The sequence below is a fragment of the Marmota marmota genome, unplaced genomic scaffold, assembly GCF_001458135.2.
Source record: "Marmota marmota marmota unplaced genomic scaffold, marMar, whole genome shotgun sequence".
Lineage (NCBI taxonomy): Eukaryota > Metazoa > Chordata > Mammalia > Rodentia > Sciuridae > Marmota > Marmota marmota.
In genome coordinates this window covers 9,168,017-9,190,605 of record NW_025999977.1, presented here as the reverse complement: position 1 = coordinate 9,190,605, position 22,589 = coordinate 9,168,017, and the positions used below count along the sequence as shown (strand labels likewise).

The window sequence follows — 22,589 nt, the reverse complement described above, 5'->3', positions numbered from 1 at the left end:
AGCATATGGTATAAGAAGAAAAAAAACCCAATTGTCAGTAAACTAATCATGAATATGCTAGCCAAACGAAAAGAAAACTATGATTTAAATAAAACAGGGGAATTCCCCACCCACCTAGGCTTCGTGTCCTAGCTAGAGAGGATGATTCCATGTTAAGACATATTTAGACCCGTGTGAAAGACAAGCAGCACCAGGGACCAGAGTTCTAGAAAGAAAGCCTACTATTCTACCACTGCCCAACAGATTTCAAGTGTATGAATCAGAAAAGAAACTGAAGGGGGTCCCTTTATATACAGTGTTAGAATCTTTGTCCTTACCAACAGATGCACTATCTTATTTCATGTTAATACTTCTATAAGAGCTAAGGCAGGCAGGGAAAGAAGACTTAATCACTGTTATGAGTTTCAGAGACTAGTAAGAGAAGGCACATTTGTTCCAGGAGTTTCAAAATACTTCACAAATTAATTAATCTCCACTGAATTACATGCATCCCTGCATGATGTCTTGATGGAAAATGCTGACAAAATCCCTATAGGAATTCCTCACAGCAAAACAGCATGTGGTCTTCACTTCCCAAATTTTCCCTTCTCAGGCAATTTTAGGATCATCTTTCATATCTAGCTTCCTCTCTCAACAGATTCTTCTCCCCTTCTTTTTTTTCAGTGCTGGGGATTGAATCCAGGGTCTCATGCATGCTAGGCAACTGCTCCATGACTGAGCTACACCTATCCTTTTCTGTTAATTTTTATCTACTAAAAATTTATATCTTATACTTCTAAGCACTTCTTTTCCTAATTATTCATTGACTCCTACTTTCTTATGCACATTGGTTAGGTTATGTTTATCTTTGTATCATTAATGCCTAGTATAACGCCAGGCATACAGTAGGTGCTCAATATATATTTGGAGAAAAAAATCAAAACTAACTCTTCATTAGATAATCCATCTGCACATGGAGATAAGAGCACTTGGGCACTACTTGGGCACTGTGGGTCTTGAACATTCCTTCAGAATCTTTCTCAAAGTCTAAGTTCAGTCACTTATCCATATATTCATTCATTCACCTACAGATATATATATAAATTTAGCACACTGTTATGAGCCAGGCACTGTTCTGAGTGCTAAGGATAGAGTAATGAACAAAACTGACAATGCCCTTACCTTCTCTGTCCTCATTTGAGTGTGGACATAGATAATATAGTATTAGATAGTGATAAGAACCAAGGAGGAAAAACACAGTAAGTTCAGAATTTTTAGGAGGATGCTATTTTAAACAGGATGATTAATTAAAGAAATAACAGCCTCCAAGAGGAAATGACATTTGAGTACAGATCCAAATAAGAGAAGGAACAAACCATACAAATGATTGCAGAAAGGGAGTTCAAGGCAAACAGTAAATGCAAAAACTCAGGTTTGAATGTATCTGAGTGACTGAAGAAAACTAGGCCAGTACCTCTGGAGGGAAATGAGGGAGAGGGATATTCACAGAGGAAAAAGGTAGAGACATAGTCAAGAGTCACAGATTGGACCTTGTTGATGAGAAGCTAGTGGGGTATATACAGCAGAGAATTACAAACTAATTTATGTTTTAAAGAGGGGCAGGGCAAAAGTGGAAGAAAAAAGACCATTAAAAGGCTACTGCAGTAGAAGAAGACGATGACTTGAACCAGAACAGTAATGCTGGGAGAAATGATATGTGGACATATTTGAGATATATTTTAAAGAGTATCCACTAGAACTTGCTGAAGGGTTGGATGAGGCCTGTAAGAGAAAGACTCAAAGTTTTTGGTCTCTGCAACCAGGTTAGTGAGATAAGGAATGTTAGAGGAGAAAAAAAATTCAGATTATGGGAAATCAAGAGTTTGTATTTGGACATAAATTTAAAGTGTCTATGGAAATAACTGGACATATCCAATAGAAAATCAGAAATTACTGTGAGTGGGGACTAGATATGTATATTTGGGAGTTATTAACACTAGAAAGGTAGTATTTAAAGTCATGAAAATGGGCAAGCTCTTAGGAAATGTGGGGCGGGGTCCAACATATGAACTCTGGGGTATCCCAACTTTAGACATTTTAAAAGATCAGGTTATTCTTCTTACTGAAACTGAATTTGGGCACCTGTTATGATAAAGGTATGTCCACCATTTCAGATCTCTCAAAATGTTCTGTGGCTAAAGGCATCCCTGATACCAGATTTTGGAATATGAAGAAATACATAAATTAATAAGCCAATTAATGCATTTTATAAAACACCCTGTGGGGAAGCATGAGATTTCCAAGTTCTGGTGCCAAAGACACTCCTGGAGGTAGTAAAGGAGATAAGTAGAGATAGGAAAAAAATAGTCTGAAACTCGAAAAGAATATTCCAGCCCAGACAGGAAGGTGTTAGTCTCACCTCTGCCTGTTTTCCCAAAGTGGTTAGTCTTTAAAGCCTCCAAAAAGGAAAAGGCCTGTGTGAGATTTATTAGGGCAAGAAGGATAAAGGACACCAAGATAGTGTCCTATTCCAAAGGCAAGGGGTTTCAGGATTCTGAAAGCTCAGAAAAATGAAAAAGAGCAGGCTAAGTGGAAAGGGAGGCACCTCTAAAGCAGATATGAGCTTGAGAAGAGCCCTGAGGATGAAAGGATGAGAAGGCCAGTGGGATTTCCCAACATTGTCTCAATTTGAATAATGTTTGTTATGCAGGAGACAACTAAGGCAGAATAGGAACAGAGACTTGTTTTCTCTGACATCCTTCCAGGAAATGACTGCATCATTTCCTTCTTCTCATTTTCTTCAATGAGCTTATACCAGAGAGGTATGTTTTCTCTTTAAGAAACTCGGAAATGATTCTAAGGTTCTTTGGATGGCTCTTCAAATTGGTTTCTCTTGCCGAAGTTAGAGTCTACAGTGCTTAGAGTGAGTACTTAATTGGAAGTAAACTGGTACTTTGAGAAGAAACAGAAAATTAAGATTACATCATTTATCAAATCAGAATATAAACAAAAATGTCTATTTCATCCACTCAATAGTTCAAAAACTATGTGAGCACCTTCTGTGTACCAAATATACAGATGGAAAACTGATGGTACACAAGGCAGAAACAAATTGGTGGAAGATGTATAGAATACAAAAGATCTCGTTTTAGAGACGTGGCTTTAGTTAGGATAGAGGACTGCTTCTTAGAAGAGGTAGCTTAGAACATACAAAGAAAAGAAACACACCACACCTGGTATCAAGTATTGACGAACTAGTACAAGTAATTGTGAATAAGCTCTTTTACAATAGTGATCAACAGTGACCATTGAATCAATATTTTCACTATTTAAGAAAGACCCCCGCCCCACAATTCATGTGATTATTATCACACATGGGTAGAAATGATAAGGAAAGGCATTCATGGTCAGTACTAAAAATCAACAATGGGTGATATGCTCAATCCACGATTGGTGGACAGCCAAGACTGATCCCATGAGATCTTTAAGATCCATGTGGGAGATAGCAGTATTAAACATTACAATCTAGAGAGTCAACAAGTAATCAAGATGCTGGGAGTAAATTCTAGGGCTTGAGAAAATAAAGTATGATAGAGCCACTTTCCTAGAGGCCCAGTGAATTTGCATGATAATGGTACTTCATACTCCCTTAAAATCCAATCCATTGGATGAATTCCAGAGAAACTGAGAAAACCACAGATATTAACAATTTTACACAGGGAAATCTATAATGAAGACTAGAATCACCGATTATTTTAGCAGATAATTTGCTAGAAAAGAGAGAATATGTTCTCTGTAATTTATTCCTTCATTCAGCAAACATTTATTGAGTATAGAGGAAAACCACGTCTGACTAATCCATTAAAGTAGTGAGACAAAAGTAAATGTAGCTAAGACAAGGATGAAAAAAAATCAAATGGACTCACTATTCAGAACTGACTTTAAGAAATAAACAGGTATTTTTCTGGAAAGAGAAGTGTTGGTTGTGTAGTTTCTCAAAGAGCTGTGTAACGTTATTTGATATATGGAACACATTCATATCTAAAAATGTAGCTGCCTGATAAGTTTATTTCAATTTAACAAATTTCATTTTATTAATTATTCTCATCATAAAACAAATAATGCTACATTTTAATTTTGTGTGTTTATGTAAGCAAAAGCGATCATTCCAAGAAAAATATTTGTAATCATGGTCAAAATCACAAAAAGATCAAAAGGTAAGCTTTACATCTATTAGTAGTTTTTATATCTAAAAGGGTAAAATAAGTGGCAAGAAATGAACAGGAAGACATACCAGATGATATAAAACATTATATTTCATAACATAATTTACAAAAGACATACACTATAATGAATGTAAAAATGCCAGTATAAATTTAGCACACAATAAATATGAAAGCTAAAAAAGTAAGATTAATTCTTATACTAATTCCCAATCAGAAGAGTAAAGCAACTAATCAAAAGTCGCATAATTAGTAGGAAAGCAAAGACCAGGTCTGCTAATACCATTTCTATACTCTCCCTGTCAGTGAGGAACTGACATCCTTAACTATGTTGACTTCCATGCAACATGCCATCTGGTTTCCCTTTCTCTGGATCTTTTCTTCACTCTAAGCCAATGGTTCTCAACAAGAAATGATTTTGGTCACCAGGGACAGTTGTCAATGTTTGGGATGTTGTGATAATCACAGCTCTCCATGTTAGCCACCTCTTCAGAACCTCATCTAAAGAGTGCTTGTAAATGCATTACTGTGGAGGCCAACATGTTTTCCATGTTTCCATCAAGCAGATTTGAGAGCTCCTCAAATTCTAATCATACTTTTCTCACATAAAGGAAGGGTAATGTGATTAAGCTGCCTTTTGTCATAAATGAAGACCTGGCCAGATGTGCCAAATGGAGAGGTGGGCAGTGCACAACCCAGATAAGGACCCTGAAGCAAACCTGCTTTGTGTCTCTAGCCATGTTCAGGGCTATGACTCTGATGACTAATGCCAGTTGTCAAGATAGAAAGAGCTCCAGGGTAAGACATAGAGCTACCTGAGCATGCTAGAAATATCCTGTTAGAACATATCCTTGCTTTTGTTCTAATTCTCTGCTCACCAATCAGCTTTCTTATCTATAATTTAGACTCTTGAGTAATTCATCCATCAGGTGGGAATGCCCCAAGCAAATGAGCAATGTCTATGATGTCAGATAAATATCTCACATTATAAATTGATAAATTACCATTCCAGTTAATAAATCAGTTGCTTCTGAGTTTGGCTATTGTGACTGTTGTTAGTACAAGAAAATAAATAGAGATAACATAAGAGATAGATAAGTTTAATTAATCAGAAATTTTCTGCTCAAATCCAAGATACATTGTAAAGCAACTAATTTTTAAGTTATAGATCTACACAATTTTTAAGTTATATATCTACACAAGCAGCATAATCTCATTTTACTAGAAAAAAACAAGTGTGGTATGTGTTCACATATGCATAATGAGATTGTATAAACACAAAAATGTCAGAAAGAATAAGCTCAAAACTGCTGGTAGTAGGCACATCACAGGATCGGGAGCTAGAAGGCATCAAATTTAACTTCTTGGTTTATAGATTGTTTAAAAAGTTGATATTAGGGATTTCTTTTTAATGTTTGGGTGTTACTTGGTAATTTTCTATAAAACTTTTAAAATAAGCTCTTAAAATATCTGGTCACAAATATAATTCTTATTTTATGGCTTTAAAAAGAGGGTACAAATGTGTTTCTGAAGAGTCAGAAAGTATATATTGCCTTGATTATTCATCCATATCCAATTTTCTTATTTACTAATGATATTGACAACAATTGTAAAGTATGCTACATCTAAACTATGGATTAGTGTGCACTTATTAAAAATATGGAGGTCGAGGCTGTAGCAGCAACTCAATGGTAGAGCACCTGTTTAGCATGCATGAGATCCTGAGTCTATTCCCCAGTACTGGGGGGAAAAAGGAATTATCTGTAGATAACTGGCAGATGTACTATCTATTGTTGTGTGAAGCTAGTTATAGAATAATATGTATGATTCCATTTATTTTTAAAATATGCATTTATACGCACACATACACAGATGAATGTTTGAAGAAGGATATAAGTCAAGCTACTAACCAAAATTACCACTGGAGAGGGAAATGAGTTTGGGGTGGGGGGAACATTTGCTTTTTACTATATATGTTTGTGCTGTGTTCCATGTTACAATTAGTGGGGATTATCTATTATTTTAAATTTTAACACATTAAAGATGTTTGTTTTGAGATTTCCATTTTTAATTGCTCTCCTTTACCTACAAAGATCCAAATTCACCAGTAAATTCTACTGGGTCTCTTCCATTTACCTCAGGCCTACCATTTTAAATATACTTCCTTGTCTAGTCTCTTTTATTGGAACATACTCAACAACTGACCTTTATACCTTGCAAGTCTCCTTCTCTATAATCCATATTAAAGTAGCATAAGCATAAGAGTGTTTCCTAAAGCATGAAATAATAATCTTTTACAACCCTCCAGAAACCTTAGAAACTTTTCACATAATTGGTCCATCTTCAAGACTAACAATAGCACTTCCTGAGTTTACTTACACACACACACACACACACACACACACACGTATACACACACTCACCCTTAATCTTCCTAATTTATCCCATAGAGGATTATGGTAGGTTTAAGCACAACAGAAACTTCTTAAGAGTTGAATATTGTTAAACTGTTACTATTGCTTTTTGTTAAAGTAGAAACCAAAACAAAAAAATATCCAAAACTAAAAATGATCACATAAAGAAAATGTGGTATATATACATGATGAAATATTATTCAGACTTAAAAGGGAAAGAAATCCTGTCATTTGGGACAACATGAATGGACTTGGAGAACATTTAGTCAGACACAGACAAATGCTACAAATCCCAAAATTGCTCCAAGTAGTTTTTAAATGTTTTCACCACAAAAAAAAAATGATAAATATGAGGTAACAGATTTGCTAGTTTGATTTGTTTAATCACTCTCCAATGTATAAATACATCAAAACATAACACTGTTACCATAAAGATTAACAGTTACTTTTTCAATTAAAAATTTTTTAAAATGCTGATTAAAGTGAAAAAATTTCACAAAATACCTGTGGTGAGTTTTACAATGTCTCCTCTCAAATATTTGATAAATGCCCTCTTGGGAGATGGAAATCTGATGGTGAACAACGCAGAAACAAATTGATAGAATATGTGTCGAATACAGAAGAAGAAGAAAGTTGATTGAATGCTGAGTAAACAATAAGAAATGGACTCCAAATACAGACAATTCTTTTGAGAAATATGATTCAGAAGGAAAAGGTAGTGCCTGGAGGGGAGGGGATATGGGATTGAATAAGAACTGTGCTTATTTATTTAAATGGAAAAGAGTGGAGCCTATTCAAAAGCTGACTAGGAATGTCAAGGGACCCTGAATAACAAAAATGACTGAAAAGAACAAAACTGAGGGACTTAACATTTCCTGATTTCAAAACATATTACAAAGCTATAGTAATCAAAAATAGTGTGGTACTGGCTAAGAAAAACCCATAAATCAATGGAATATATTCTGTTCCAGAGATAAACCTTCACATACATGGTCAAATGATTTTCAACAAAGGTACCAAGACCATTCAAAGGGGAAAGACAAATGGTACACATAGTACTAGAAAATTGAATACCTACATATGAAAGAACAAAGCTGAACCTCACACAATATACAAACATTAACTCAAAATGGAGTAAAAATATAAAATGTTAAGACCCAAAACTATAAAACTTCCAAAAGAAAATGTAGAGTAAAAGCTTCATGATATCAGAATTGGCAATGATTTCTGGGATAGGACACCAAAAGCACAGGCAACAACATCAAAAACGGACAAATGAGGCTATATCAAACATAAAAACTTCTGTGTATCAAAAGGCACACTCAACTGAATGAAAAGGTAAACTATACAATGGGGAAAATTTTGCATATCATATTGCTAAAAAGGGGCTAATCTTCAAAATATATAAAGAATGTCTATAATTCAACAACCACTAGAACCATCACCACCACAACAACAAAAAATCAAATAACCCAGTGGATAAATGGAAGGGCTGGGAGTATAGCTCAGGGCAGAGTGTTTGCCTATTATGCAAGAGGCCCTGGGTTCAATCCTCAGTACTGAAGAAAAAAGAAAGGAGGAGTAGAAGGAAAGAGGAAAAAAAAAGAAATTGGCAAAAGACTTGCAGAGACAGTTCTGAAAAGATTACATACAAACTCCTAATAAGTACATGCAAAAATATTACTAACCATTATAGAAAGGCAAATCAAAATTAGAAGATAATACTTTACACCCATCAGGATGGTAGTGATTTAGAGTGATAAAATAACTAAATCAATGTTGTTGAGAATATGGAGAAATTGGAATAATTTTGTACTGTTGGTGGAATTGTAAAACAGAAAATATAATGATGGTTACTAGGAGCTCAGGGGAGCTGTTGTTTAATGGGTACAGTTTGAGTTTTACAAGATAAAAAAGTTCTAAACATCTGTTTTACAAAAATGTGAACATACTTAATTGAATCGGACACTTAAAAATGATTAAGATGATAAATTTTATGTTATGTGTTTTTATAATAATTTTTTTAATTAAAAAAACTGTCAGAGTTGTTGAAAAGTTTGAGTTGACATACAGATTAAATTTATTTCTTCAGAATACAGGTATCTGTGCCAGACATTGTTCTAAATATTTCACATGTGTAAAATTAATTCGTATAATAAACCTATGAGTTGGATATTTTTACCATCATTTCACAGCTAAATAAACACTGGCACAGATAACTGAAGTAACGTCAGCATCACATAAAAATAAATTTAGGGATTGTGTCCACCTACAACTAAAAAAATTTTTTTTTTTAACTAAGAGGCATAAATTATAATTTGGCAAAAAAGGCTTGAAGCTTTCTATCAGTTAGCACTGGCACATTTATAATACAGTATTCTCAAATATCATGCTCAACTTTAAATGCTTAGTTTGTACACACATTTCTATCTGGCACACTTCAACCTGTGTATCTAATACAATGTTCTACATTTAAAATAAGTCACTTAGGTTTTTATATAAAAAATAAGTACAAACATTCAAGTATAATGAATGAAGTCTTCCCATTACTTTACTCTCTATTAACTTTCTATTTAAAACTTAGATAAATTTCTCATATTTATTTCTACTTTGTAAAACACATATGGAAATCAACAGGGGAAAATTAAATTATTCACATTTTGAACTCATTTAGCTTTACATGTATTTACAATTAAATAGAATATGTAAGGGAAACCTGTAGTTTTTTTTTAATATTTTTTGAGCTGTTGGTAGACCTTTATTTTATTCATTGATATGTGGTGCTGAGAATTGAACCCAGTGTCTCACACATGCTAGGCAAGTGCTCTACCACTGAGCCACAACCCCAGCTAAAGCCTGTAGTCTTCAACTGACTTCCTTTGAGGCAAAATACCTTGAAGCTTCCAGAGCATTGTTAAATATGAATGCCAAGGGTAGAGCCAAGAAGTTATGAGTTTCTTTAGAGAAATGTTTTAAACTGAAAACAGTAAATAAAAGAGAAGAAAGAACCATTCATGAAGAGAATAGAAAGGAAATGTTCATTGATGATACAAAGACACATTATTATAAAGAGAATGAAAATTTTCTGTCATAAGCATGTTTCAAAACTGGGTTCTAAAATGTAAACAACTGATGCATCAGTAGATTATCACAGGTCATCAAACTTTGGATTCAAGTTGTCAAGTTAAAACAAATTATTTTTTTCTATCTTTCCAAGAAAGGAGTGAATTTTTTTGACTAAACAAGAGTGATTATTAGGACAAGATATTAAGCTCACTAGTTGAACATTAAAATTCCTATAGTGTTGTATGTAGTGCAAAAGCACACACATGCTTTTTTTTTTTTTTTTTCGGGGGGGGGGGTGTCCCAGGGATTGAACTCAGGGGCACTCAACCACTGAGCCACATCCCCAGCCCTATTTTGTCTTCTATTTAGAGACAAGGTCTCACTGAGTTGCTTAGCGCCTCGCCTTACTGAGGCTGGCTTTGAACTCGAGATCCTCCTGTCTTAGCCTCCCAAGCCACCAGGGGCACACACATACATTCTTTATAAAATGTTCAATGTAAACTTTTGTGAGTGTGATGGCTTTAATATGAACCAATCAGAGCTCCTTCAAGAAAAACTAAGGCTAGGAGAATAGCTGACTGATGGGACGCTACACTTTCCCTGTTGAATATCAGCCAATGACTGAGGATAATGGGGTATGGGACCAGCCCAATTTTGTTCAATAGAAAACTCCTGTAAGGAGCAACATTTGGCTCAGCTGAAATTTTTTCAGCATCATGCTTCAGCCTATGGCTCTTTCTACACAATCCTTCTTCCTTCCCTCTCCTTTCAAGAGTTTCAGATCAGCCCCAATGTTGAACAGCTCTCCTGACCTACTTCTGCTTCCTTCCCCATTATCTTTCTTATCTCCTCTATAAATCTTTTGCACCACCAGTACCATTTTGGTATGTGCTTTTTACAAGACCCAAACTGATACTCTGAGTACATTTTAAAAGGATATAAAGAAATGAATGTATAAATTGTTAAACCGTCAAAGAATACTTAGAGTCAAAACAGCTATTTACTGCCTTATCTCCCTAGTTTCTCATCAAAGATAACTACTTTCAAATATTAACAGGTTCTTCTATTTTATCCCAACATTTCTAAATAATATGTTGTGTTAATCAGAAATGTTTTCATATGTTATCTTGTGTATCCCAGAACTTCAAAAAACATTACATAACGTGAGCTTGGTTTTCTCACGTAACAAGAAGTGTAGAGTTAAGCAGTCCCCACTGATGGACAGTTTCATGATATCATCGCATAAGGCATCTATTTTCTGTCCCTATCTCCTTTGTAGGTGTATTTTTCTTTTATTTTTTTTCTTGCCATTGGCTCCAGCAATTAATTTCTCCCTTTCCTTGCACTGCCCTCCTTTCTATAGAACCACACTCATTAGCCTACCAGCATCTATAATTTCTCCCATGTAAAAAAGAAAAACTTCAAAACTCTTTTAATTTCACTTTTTCCTATTTCTCCATTTTCCTTTATAACCTTAAACCCATTGTTATATTGTAAACCCCTAATTTCTCTCTTTCCATTTTCTCTTAAATACTTTTTAATCAGGCTTCTACCTTCACCATCCCCTGAAATTGTTTTTATCTAGGTCACTAGTGACGCGCATGCTACCCACCCCATGGACAATCTCAGGCATCTGGTTACTGCTATCTTGCATTCTAGTAACACTTGACTTTATTCTTGAAACCTGTTTTTCAGGGAACCATATTCCCTTTGTTATCATCCACCTTCTTTTTCCACCTCCCCAGTCTCCAAATGTTAGGGGACCCAAGATATCAGCCCTTTGGCCTCCTCTATTTCTGTCTACATTCACTGCCATGGTGATCTTTTTAAAAAATATTTGTTAGTTGTCAATGGACATTTATTTTATTTATTTATATGTGGTGCTGAGAATCGAACCCAGTGCCTCACACATGCCAGGCAAGTGCTCTACCACTGAGCCACTTACTCCAGACCCTGCCTTGGTGATCTTAATCAATATCTTGGCACTGACACCATCTGCATGGCTGTCTCTTAATTTTACAGCTGCAGCTCAAAACCTTCCCTCAACAGCAAACTCTTACAACTTGTCTTTTTTACATTCTCACTTGGTTATTAATGGGCAGTTCAAATACAACATTTCTAAAACTGGACTCCTGATATTTCCCTCAATAATGTCTCTTCCTGGGCTGGGGCTGTAGCTCAGTGGCAGAGTGCTTGCCTAGTATCTGTGAGGCACCGGGTTCAATCTTTAGCACCACATAAAAATAAATAAGGGCATGCTGTCCATCTATAAAAAAATAAAAATAAATGTCTCTTCCAAATCTCTCCCATCTCAGTGGATGGCAACTTCACTCACTCAACTGCTTGGAAGTTTTTTCTGTACCCCACATTTGACCCTATTAGCAAATTCTGATACCCTAACACTCAAAATGTACCCCAGAACATGGCCATTTCTTACCATTCTACCACTACTAATCAGCCCAAACCACCATTATACCTTACCATGGACTAATATAAGAACCTAGAAGTTAGAAACTGATCTTCCTTCTTTTATTCTCACTCTCTTTTTTCTATTTCCACCACAATAGCTGGAGTGACCCAAATTAAAACATGTCCCTCCTTTGTCAAAAGCTTCCTTTCTCATTTAGAGTAGAAGTCAAGACCTTTCAATGTGCCAGAAGGCCCAATATAAATTGGTTTTTTGTTTCCTCTCTGACCTCAATTCCCATTACTCTTCTAGTTGCTCAGTCCACCCAAGTCCTATAGACTCCTTGCTGTTTTTCAATATATCAAGTATATTCCTATCTCAGCGTCTTTGCACCTGCTGTTCCCTTTACCTAGAACCCTCTTCGTCTTCCATGGCTTACTCCTTCACTTCCTTTACATTTATATCTCAGGATACCTTAAATCCTTTCTTGACCACAAAATATCAGGCACATCCTGCCCGACCATAGTTGGTAAACTATACTTCCTATCTTTCTTGATTTATTTTTCTCCAATGCTTTTGCTATCTTATTTAATTATATATTTTACTTCTTCATCTTTTCTTGCCTTTATCCCCCAACAGAAACTACACAAGAACAGGGATACTGGTAACTTTTGTACCTTTTGTTCACTGCTATTCCTAGAACCTAGAATATTCTCTGATATGAAGCAGGAACTAAATAAATATTCAATGAATGAGTGGTCATAAGCTGACCCTTCTCCTTCTGGCATTTTATCTCAAATTCAGACTGGAAGTAGGCAAAGAACAAAAGCCTCTTTGATAAGTTTTCTTGCATTCCCACCAGTGACCTTCTACCAGAAACACTTCATAAGGCTAACTCTAGCTGTAGGAGAATAGGGAAGCAGAATACTTTTCATTGACTATATTGCCACTCTGAACATCGTATGGAAAAATGAATGGACAAACACCTAGCAATGACTTTAGTATATGTTATTTCTTCATTTAGTCATCACTTGTTGACTTTCTGTTACCATGAATGAGGACTTAAACTCTTTTGTATCTCATTATTATCACTTACATCCCTTTTATTAATTCTCTTTTCAGATGATCTATGACTTGCTTTCCTTCTCCTCAGTATCCTTCCTGAAATTTTAGATCCCTTTCATCAATTTGAACTAATTGTTCTCTAGGCTTAAGGCACAGTCCTCATTCTAAGATTTTGCTTTACCTCTTTCCTATGTGAGACTCCCTATTTCTTGAATTCCAATAATCTTATTTATGTTACTGCTTTCTTTATGACTGCCCATCTTCCAATAAGTAAAGACTTAATAAACCTCAAATGTCCTTTATGAAAATTTAGAATTCCAAATTCTATTGTGAACTGGAATAAGGTTTCTGAATTTGAAGACACTAAGCACAATAAAGAATAGGAGTAAAGTGACTAGACTGAAAATAGATTTCTAAACTATCATTTAAGTAAGGACAGTTTTTAAAAGTGTAAAAATCACTTTTTTCAGAGTTTGAAGACCTCATTATCTTCAAACTCTGTGTTGCTATTGAGAACTATGATGTAATTCTTAATCTCAATCCTTCGTATGCATTTTAAAATATTTTTTAGCTATAAAAATTTTATGGATCTTCTCTTAGGTTTTCTAAAAATTTATAAGATATACATTTTTCTAATGCCTATTGGTTTCTTTTCAATCATTTGGTCCTTTCAAACTGGAAATGTACATCTTTCAGTTCTAGGAATTTTTCTTCTATTATTTCTAAGCTCCTTTTCTTCTGTTTTCTATTATTAGACATTGGACCTTGTGGCCTGGTGCTCTAATTTTCTTATCTTCTATCACTGATGGGTTCATTAGTAGGTTCTTTTATCATGTGGCTCTCCATTAAGGGATATTTCAACTATCTTTCAGTGTTTCTGCTAATTTTTATTTTTGTGCTGTCATATTTTTAATTTACAATAGTTCCGTTTATTTTTTCTTGGTTATTCCTTTTTTGAATCAGCATGTTAATCTTCTTCCAAGGATGCAACAATTGGGGGCTAAGGTGTGGCTCTGTGGTAGAGCACTTACCTAGCACGAATAAGGTACTGGGTTCAATCCTCAGCACCACATAAAAATAAATAAATAAAATGAAGGTATTGTATCCATCTACAACTAAAAACAAAAACAGGATGCAACAGCTTCTCTAATTTCTGTGGTATTAATTTTAATTCTCTTAATTTAGTTCTATTTACTACATTGTCCCTGATTCATTCTATTGTCTGTTTTAGCCTCACACTTAAATTTTTTGGATTTACAGATGGAGAATTTTTTGTCAAAGTATGGTGATCTCTGGCTCTTTGGTTATATTTAAAAGTAATTAGAAAACTGGTTTGCATAGGCAGACTTATTAACTCAGGCTTCACTGTAAAGTGAGAAAATTTACAGTACTAAGCAGCTACTGACTAAGTTTCACTGGCCCCAAAGGCTTCCTTTACTCATCTGTTTATCATAAACAGTGAAACCAGGTCAACCCCAGAGCAAACAATAGTCTAAGTATAGGTTAAAAGAGGTCATCAAATATCTATGGAGAAATCTTGTCAGGCTACCTTTCTAGGCCTTGCTTTTTAATTATCTGAAGACAATTTATCTTTGGTTATACTTTCTCCCACGACCACGAATGCCCTCCTTTTCTTTTTTACTTGCCTAAATTATATCCTCCCTTCAAAGCTCAGTTTAAGCCCATACTCCTCTATAAAATCTTTAATCAGTAACAATCAGCAACAATCCTGAACTTTAGATGTGTTTAAATACTGTATTGAGAAATATAATTTAATCTTAAATTACCTTCACTTTGTATATTAGTTTTATTTTCCAAATATGAAATTCTTTAAAGGTCAGAATTCCACCCAATATTTTCAATAGTACCTAATATAAATATAGGTTTATTGCTGAACTTCAATAAATCCTATTGACAACTTAATGATGACAATATTGAGACTTAGAAGAGACTTGTTTAATATTTATATTAAACAAAAAACAATCTGATTTTTTTTTTCAGGTCCTCTGACTATAAACCCTCTGATTTTTACAGAAAAAAACCTCACAGTTCCTCATTGCTCTGATTGTTCTTTCTGCTTCCTTTGATGACTCAATTTTCCCTGTATACAAGGTCTCTGGCTCTTAGTTCTACTCCCAAGATAATCAACTCCCCCGGCAAGGGCATCCAATTGGATGATTTTAATATTATCTCTTTGGCTATCCCTTATCACATTTTCAACTCCAACCCTTCACTTTAGTTCCATATTTCCAATAATATCATCATTTGATTAACTTCACATATAACAGGGGAAAACCAATTTTTTTAATCATTCTAAATTTATTTCTTATCTTTCAAAACTTTCTGCACCTTCGTCTCCTTGTACTTATCCTTTGAAATGATTTTATTCCCTTGGGCTTTCTTTTTTTTTTAATTCTAATTTGTTATTTTTGACCACAGACTGCATTACAATTCATATTACACATATAGAGCACAATTTTTCATCTCTCTGGTTGTCTATTGTAGAGTCACACCATTCATGTCTTCATATATGTACTTAGGGTAATGATGTCCATCTCATTCCACTGTCTTTCCTACCCCATGCCCCTCCCTTCCGCTCCCTCCCTTTGCTCTATGGAGAGTTCATCCAATCCTACCATGCTCCCCCTGCAACCACATTATAAATCAGCATTCTTATATCAGAGAAAACTTTCAGCATTTGGTTTTTTGGGATTGCTTTCTTCACTTAGCATTATATTCTCCAACTCCATCCATTTTTCTGCAAATGCCATGATTTTATTCTCTTTTAATGCTGAATAGTATTCCATTGTGTATATATACCACATTTTTGTTATCTATTCATCTACTGAATGGCATCTAGGTTGGTTTCACAATTTAGCCATTGTGAATTGTGTTTCTATAAATGTTGATGTGGCTGTGTCCCTGTAGTATGCTGTTTTTAAGTCCTTTTAGGTATAGACTGAGGAGTGGGTTAGCTGGGTCAAATGATGGTTCCATTCCCAATTTTCCAAGAAATCTCCATACTGCTTTCCATATTGGCTGCACTAATTTGCAGTCCCACCAGCAATGTATAAGTGTGCCTTTTCCCTGCATCCTCGCCAACAATTATTGTTGTTTGTATTCTTAATAGCTGCCATTCTGACTGATGGGATGAAATCTCAAGAGTAGTTTTGATTTGAATTTCTCTAATTGCTAGAGATGTTGAACATTTTTTCATATTTTGTTGATTAATTTTATATCATCTTCTGAGAAGTGTCTCTTCAGGTCCTTGACCCATTTATTGAATGGGTTATTTGTGTGTGTGTGTGTGTGTGTGTGTGTTTTGCTGTTAAGATTTTTGAGTTCTTTATATATCCTAGAGATGAGTGCTCTATCTGATGTGCAAGTGGTAAAAATTTACTCCCAAAATGTAGGCTCTCTATTCACCTCACTGGTTGTTTCTTAAAGAGAGAGAGAGAGAGAAAGAGAATTTCAATATTTTTTATTTTTCAGTTTTCAGCGGACACAACATCTTTGTTTGTATGTGGTGCTGAGGATTGAACCCGGGCCGCACGCATGCCAGGCGAGCACGCTACCGCTTGAGCCACATCCCCAGTCCACTGATCGTTTCTTTTGCTGAGAAGAAACTTTTTGGTTTGAATCCATCCCATTTATTGATTCTTAATTTTAATTTTTGTGCTACAGGAGTCTTATTAAGAAAGTTGGGGCCTAATCCAACATGATGGAGATGTGGGCCTACCTATTTTTTCTTCTCTTAGGCACAGTGTCTCTGGTTTAATTCCTAGGTCCTTGATCCACTTTGAGTTTTGTGCATGGTAGAAAGATAGGGTTTTAATTTCATTTTGTTGCATATGGATTTCCAGTTTTCCCAGCACCATTTGTTGAAGAGGCTATTTTTTCTCCAATGTATGTTTTTGGCACCTTTGTCTAATATAAATAACTGTAGTTATGTGGGTTTGTCTCTGTGTCCTCTATTCTGTACCATTGGTCTACCAGTCTATTTTGGTGCCAATACCATACTGTTTTTGTTACTATTGTTCTGTAGCATAGTTTAAGGTCTGGTATGCCATCTACTTCACTCTTCTTGCTAAGGATTGCTTTAGCTATTCTGGGTCTCTTATTTTTCCAGATGAATTTCATGACTTCTTTTTCTAATCCTATGAGGAATGTCATTAGGATTTTTATTAGAATTGCCATACTACCAAAAGCACTATATAGATTTAATGCAATTCCAATCAAAATCCCAATAGCATTCCTTGGGTTTTCATGTTTTAGCTTACATTCCACTGCAAGACTAATTCTTCCATAAGTCTAATTTTAATACAGTATTTCCCTGATATAAAAGTATTATAGTGTTACATAAGACAATGTATGAATATCTTAATGTAAATATTAAAGTGTCTCTTTTAAAAGCTCCAAGTTGGCTTTCAAACATATTATTTTATTCTTCAATATGAACCATTTATTGCCAAATATACCCACCTCCTCATTACCATGTAGTCATCCCACTAAATTCTCAGTTCATCTAATCCCCTTGTGCAAAGCCTTTCTCTTCAGCTTAACCAAATTTACACATCCTTTTAGGCCTGAGTAAAATTATAACTTCTCTGCAAAATTTTTCTTAACTATCTCATATCACACTAATGCCTATGCTTTCTCTACCTTCTACTGTCTTTTTATTTGGTATCTTACAACTCAATAGTCATTAGTTTCTTGGTGTTTCCATGTCTATTTTCCTTGACTAATTATGTTGGAACTCAGCCACACCTTGCATTTCCTCAGTGATTCATTCCCACAAGGCCTCCACCAAGGGAGTAAATACTATGTGATGGATTTTGTATAAGTAATATGCTATTATTAGTAGTTATAACTTAATACTATGGTTTGTCCATTATTATTTGATGAGGAAATTAAATAGATTTTCATACAATTTGATTAAAAAAAGATCAGGTTCTACAATTAAATAAGTTGTGTTCAAATGAATTCCATAAGGTCACAATCTGTGATACAAGTGGAAAACAATCTGTGTTTTTATATAGCCTTTCAAATAATTCATTACAGAAGTTAAAATAGAAACTATTTTTAAAAATTTATCATTTTAATATTACACCTGAAAATTTAAAATTGTTATGGACACAAACCGAGTAATGTTGAATATATTATAAACACTTATGGCTAAATGTATACACAGGAGTCAATTAATTTAATCTAAAAATCAATTTATGTGAAGTTAGATCTCTGCTTATTGAAAATGTTCCTTTAATTATACAATAATCTGCAAATATGAATGTGACTTAAAGCATAATTCTTTCTGGAACTAAAAACTTCCACCAGAATGATGAACAATTTAAGTATTTTAATGCTGGAACTACTTTTCCCTAAGAAAAGTTTGTAAAATGATTTAATACATTCAAAACAGGAAATTATTAAATACTTTCTATGAATTAAATATAGGATACCAAAAAAGTGAGAAATTTGATTAATACATAAAAACTCTAAATTATGTGTCACATTTTTTAATGAATCTCAAACTAAGAATAGGCGTAGTCTGAAAAACCAACCTCAAAAAGACAATTTTTATCCCAAACTTATGCACAGGTAAATCTTCTTTGTAAACTGTTCTGAATTTACAAGTGGAAGGAAGTATTTTTTAAATGATATAATTTATAGGTCATTAGATCAGCAACATTAAACTCTAGTAATGATGACAACCTATAAATCCTCATTATTTGACTCAGGAAAAGATTCAACCCAGATTGCCTCCTCTAAAATCCTTTCTATTGCTGTAGTTGCCTCACTGATGTGTAAACAATTGGCTATTTAAAAATCCCTTAAAGAGATGACAACTGAGATAAATACCCTAAATCTTAAATTTATCATTTCTTTGGGGTAAAACATTTATATTCATAGAGGAGTAGCCTGATTCAAAGATTGACAGTCCAAGTGTGTTAGTACCAAGATGCCCAGAAGCTTTATTTCACTTCTTTGATAAGAGTCATAAAATATTACATCTGGTCAACTGCTGCCAGGTTAGGGCTAAATAAATGGGGGGAAAAATAACAGAATTTGATGCACTTTTTTTTTTTTTTTTTTTTAAACCACACAAGGAATTGGCACATAAAAGGAAGACCTTCAGGGAGTCTGATGAGATTTTGTTTTTAACCACAAAGTAAAATTTTTTTAAATTTACCAAAAACAAAAAGAGCTAAGAAATTTTTTCCTTAAGCTAAAAAAAATCTAGTTTGACTATCACAATATTACCTTTCTGTGATACTAGAGATCCTTAGGAATAAAACTCATACACATTTTTAGAAGGCCTAAGTAAGGTCCTGTCTAGACACTGAGGAAGTAGAAAGATAATGTTAGGAAGTCTCTCAAAAGTCCCAAAAATGTAAAACTGACCTGGCCTGTCGGCAGAGATGAAGGTACCTTATTAAAATATATGACACCAACAATGTGCTGGGAATAAAAGGTCTATTTTAGGAATATCTTATACTTCATAGAAATAAAGCACAAAATAAGACAGAACATAAAATAAATCCTATTGGAAATGTTAAAAGCATAACCAGTATTTCAAACTGCTTTAAATGAAAAAAATAATTGTGCTATATACTCTATCATGAAGATTCTTGAGTTGAATAAATTTAATATTGAGGTATATCCTTCTCTAACATACCACCTACACATAAACTTGCTATTAAATTGAAAGGCAATGATGTCTGTTTAAAAGGATTGTCTATTGGGATATTCCACTGCATATTTTAAGATGCCTGACATGTTCCAACTTACCTGTGTAGTGGTAAGGGTGGAGACCATGAGACACACCCCTTACTATAGGTGGCAGGCTTGCCCTCCAGTCAAATAATTCTGAGCCTATTTTTAAAGTGAGTAATGGCATAAAGAACTGTATTTTTGAATTGTACTAAGTCTGAAACTTTCTGGAGTACATTTTGTATTCAAGATCTAAAGTCTGATTAAAACATTTTTATGCAAAACTTGTGATTTTAAGACAATCCCATCTTTTTGAATAGTATTCTGAAAAGAATTTAAGAAGTATTATGTTTCTAAAAATATTAATTCAGCCTTGTAAATATTTTCTGGAAATATATGTCATTGAGGAGATAACAAATAGTTATATACCTCCATGACTAAAGGTAGACTGGTTTAGACAAAAAAGTGTCTAAAAAAATAAAATCCACTAAAACAATGGTCTCTTTAAAGGCAGATTAAGATATGTTTTATAATTACTATAAATTTGATGTTTTGTAGATTTATGGATAGAAACAACATGGACCTAAACTGCAAACAAGAATGTTTACACATGAAATAAATTATACTGTAGATAAAAATTTAAATTAACACAGGATATTTGATCCCATAAATAAATTAAAATTATTAGTAGTAATGATGCAACTTCAATTTATGGATGATTGATAATTATTCTTTTTTATCACAAGCAAGTAAAATTTTTTATCCAAATGGTATTTTTTAAAGCCTTTCAGCATAGCTAAGGTATCTGTTCATTATTTTGGGATCAATGTACACTGATATGTCCTGATTATGCTCTAAATCTAAGCCCACTGACACATCTTCTATAGGACCTAACAGGGCTGTGCAATAGAACTTTCTGTGGTGAAATGTTCTATATGTCTGCATTGTCTAATATGATAACATGTGGCTACTGTGCACTTAAAATGTTGGTTGTGCAACTGAGGAACTAAATTTAAATTTTTCTTAATTATTCAAATAGTAGAATAAGGGTAGAGTAAAATAAGTAGATAAGTAATAATAAGTAGAATATGGCTTACCATATTAAACAGTGCAAGTTAGAGGATTCAAAAACTAAGACTGAATATGTTGTTATATTATGACTCACTCTAATTTGCTTACTGATTTCCATAAGCATAATATTCACAAATGCTTAGAGTGTAATACTGAAAAAAAAAAAAAAAAAAGCTTTTATCCCCTGGTCTCTTCTTCATTAAAAAATATAATTAGGGCTGGTGTTGTGGTTCAGTGGTAGTGCGCTCGCCCAGCAAGCGCAAAGCCCTGGGTTCAATCCTCAGCACCACATACAAACAAATAAAGGTATTATGTCCAACTACAACTAATAAATATATATATATATATATATACACATATATATGTATATATATAATATTAAATGCTAGTAAATATCTAATACAGTATTCAGACAAACTTAAACAAAAATACTATCTGAAAAAATTTTTATTAGTGTGTAATAGTATGTCAGTAAAACTACACTGATTAATGAAGTAGCTAGTGACCTGTGTCAATCTGTCTAACTAGAATTCAAACAATGAAATATTAACTCCTAAAAAGTTTTTGTCCAATACCTATCATAACACAAGAATACCAATTACTACATAGTTTTCAGCTCCACTGGTGACACATTGCAAAAACTTGTCAAACTATCTTACCTGACAGACAGATTTGTTCTTCCATTTGCTCAGCACACACTGACTGTTTTGCATCAGTTCCTGAAGAACAACAGAAAAAGAGAGAGTGCAGTTGGCCATACACATTGTCATTATCAGTTAAAGTGCTTCTGATTTTCAGCCCCCCCCCCCAAAAAAAAAGTCAACATGCCACACAAAGATGCAACTGTTTTGGAACTTCTCACCGGACAAAAGCAAAGCTATCATCACCATGAGAGTTGATCCTTTATGAAAATTAAAGCTGTTGAAAGATGTTTTAAAACAGATTTGTTTATTGCCATTTTTGAAACTTTGTGAAAGATACCTCTAACTCTTTGAGCGAATCTCGAAGTTTTTCTGGGCGTCTATTTTTGAGCGTCCAAGGATAATCTCGTGCTGGCAAATAAAACATACTACAGTTAGTTAAACATGATTTTAAAAAGAAAACTCTGCTTAGCAGTGTGCTTTAGGAAGATTAAAATAAAACACCTCCATAATTGAGAGGAAGTGGCCTTCATTTCTATCATCAAATGACAGCCTTTTAAAGGGCTTTGTCATAGGAACAGGATTTTTACCACAAAGCAATCTCCCTGATGATAATTTTATGATGACAACCAACAAGACTTAAGAGAATCCCTGGGAAAGTTTGCTAGGTCTGTGAATCTAGTAGTATTTAATAGTAAATGACCCACTATTTACCACTGAAGTAACCTTTTCATGTAAATAAGTAAATATCTGAAAGAAATTCCAAATCGTTCAGGTGGCCTACTCAGATCTGAAAACTATTATGAGTAAATAAATGCAGGAAGAAAATAAATAAAATTTCAAAATGACAGGTGAATGAATTTAAATGAGAGGAATTCAAATTTAAACAAATTTGACACTAAATAATACTTTTTAAAATAATCTTTTTGAAAATCTACACAGCAATTCAATAATGATATGCCTCTGTTTGTTTCAAATAAATGTAACTGAAAGATTAGATTATTTGTAGAGT

General features: G+C 34.0%; 1 protein-coding gene across 10 annotated transcripts in view; it reads right to left on the bottom strand.

The window, feature by feature from the left end:
• Positions 1-22,589, bottom strand: part of LOC107137246 (WD repeat containing planar cell polarity effector) — a 487,063-nt gene that overhangs the window by 206,430 nt on the left and 258,044 nt on the right. For all 10 annotated transcript variants that reach the window (XM_048804219.1, XM_048804220.1, XM_048804222.1 and 7 more), the window contains 2 exons: positions 21,918-21,988; positions 21,596-21,655 (listed from right to left, as the gene is read on the bottom strand). In XM_048804219.1, the coding sequence (XP_048660176.1) occupies positions 21,596-21,655; positions 21,918-21,988 (131 nt within the window). The remainder of the gene's footprint in view (positions 1-21,595; positions 21,656-21,917; positions 21,989-22,589) is intronic.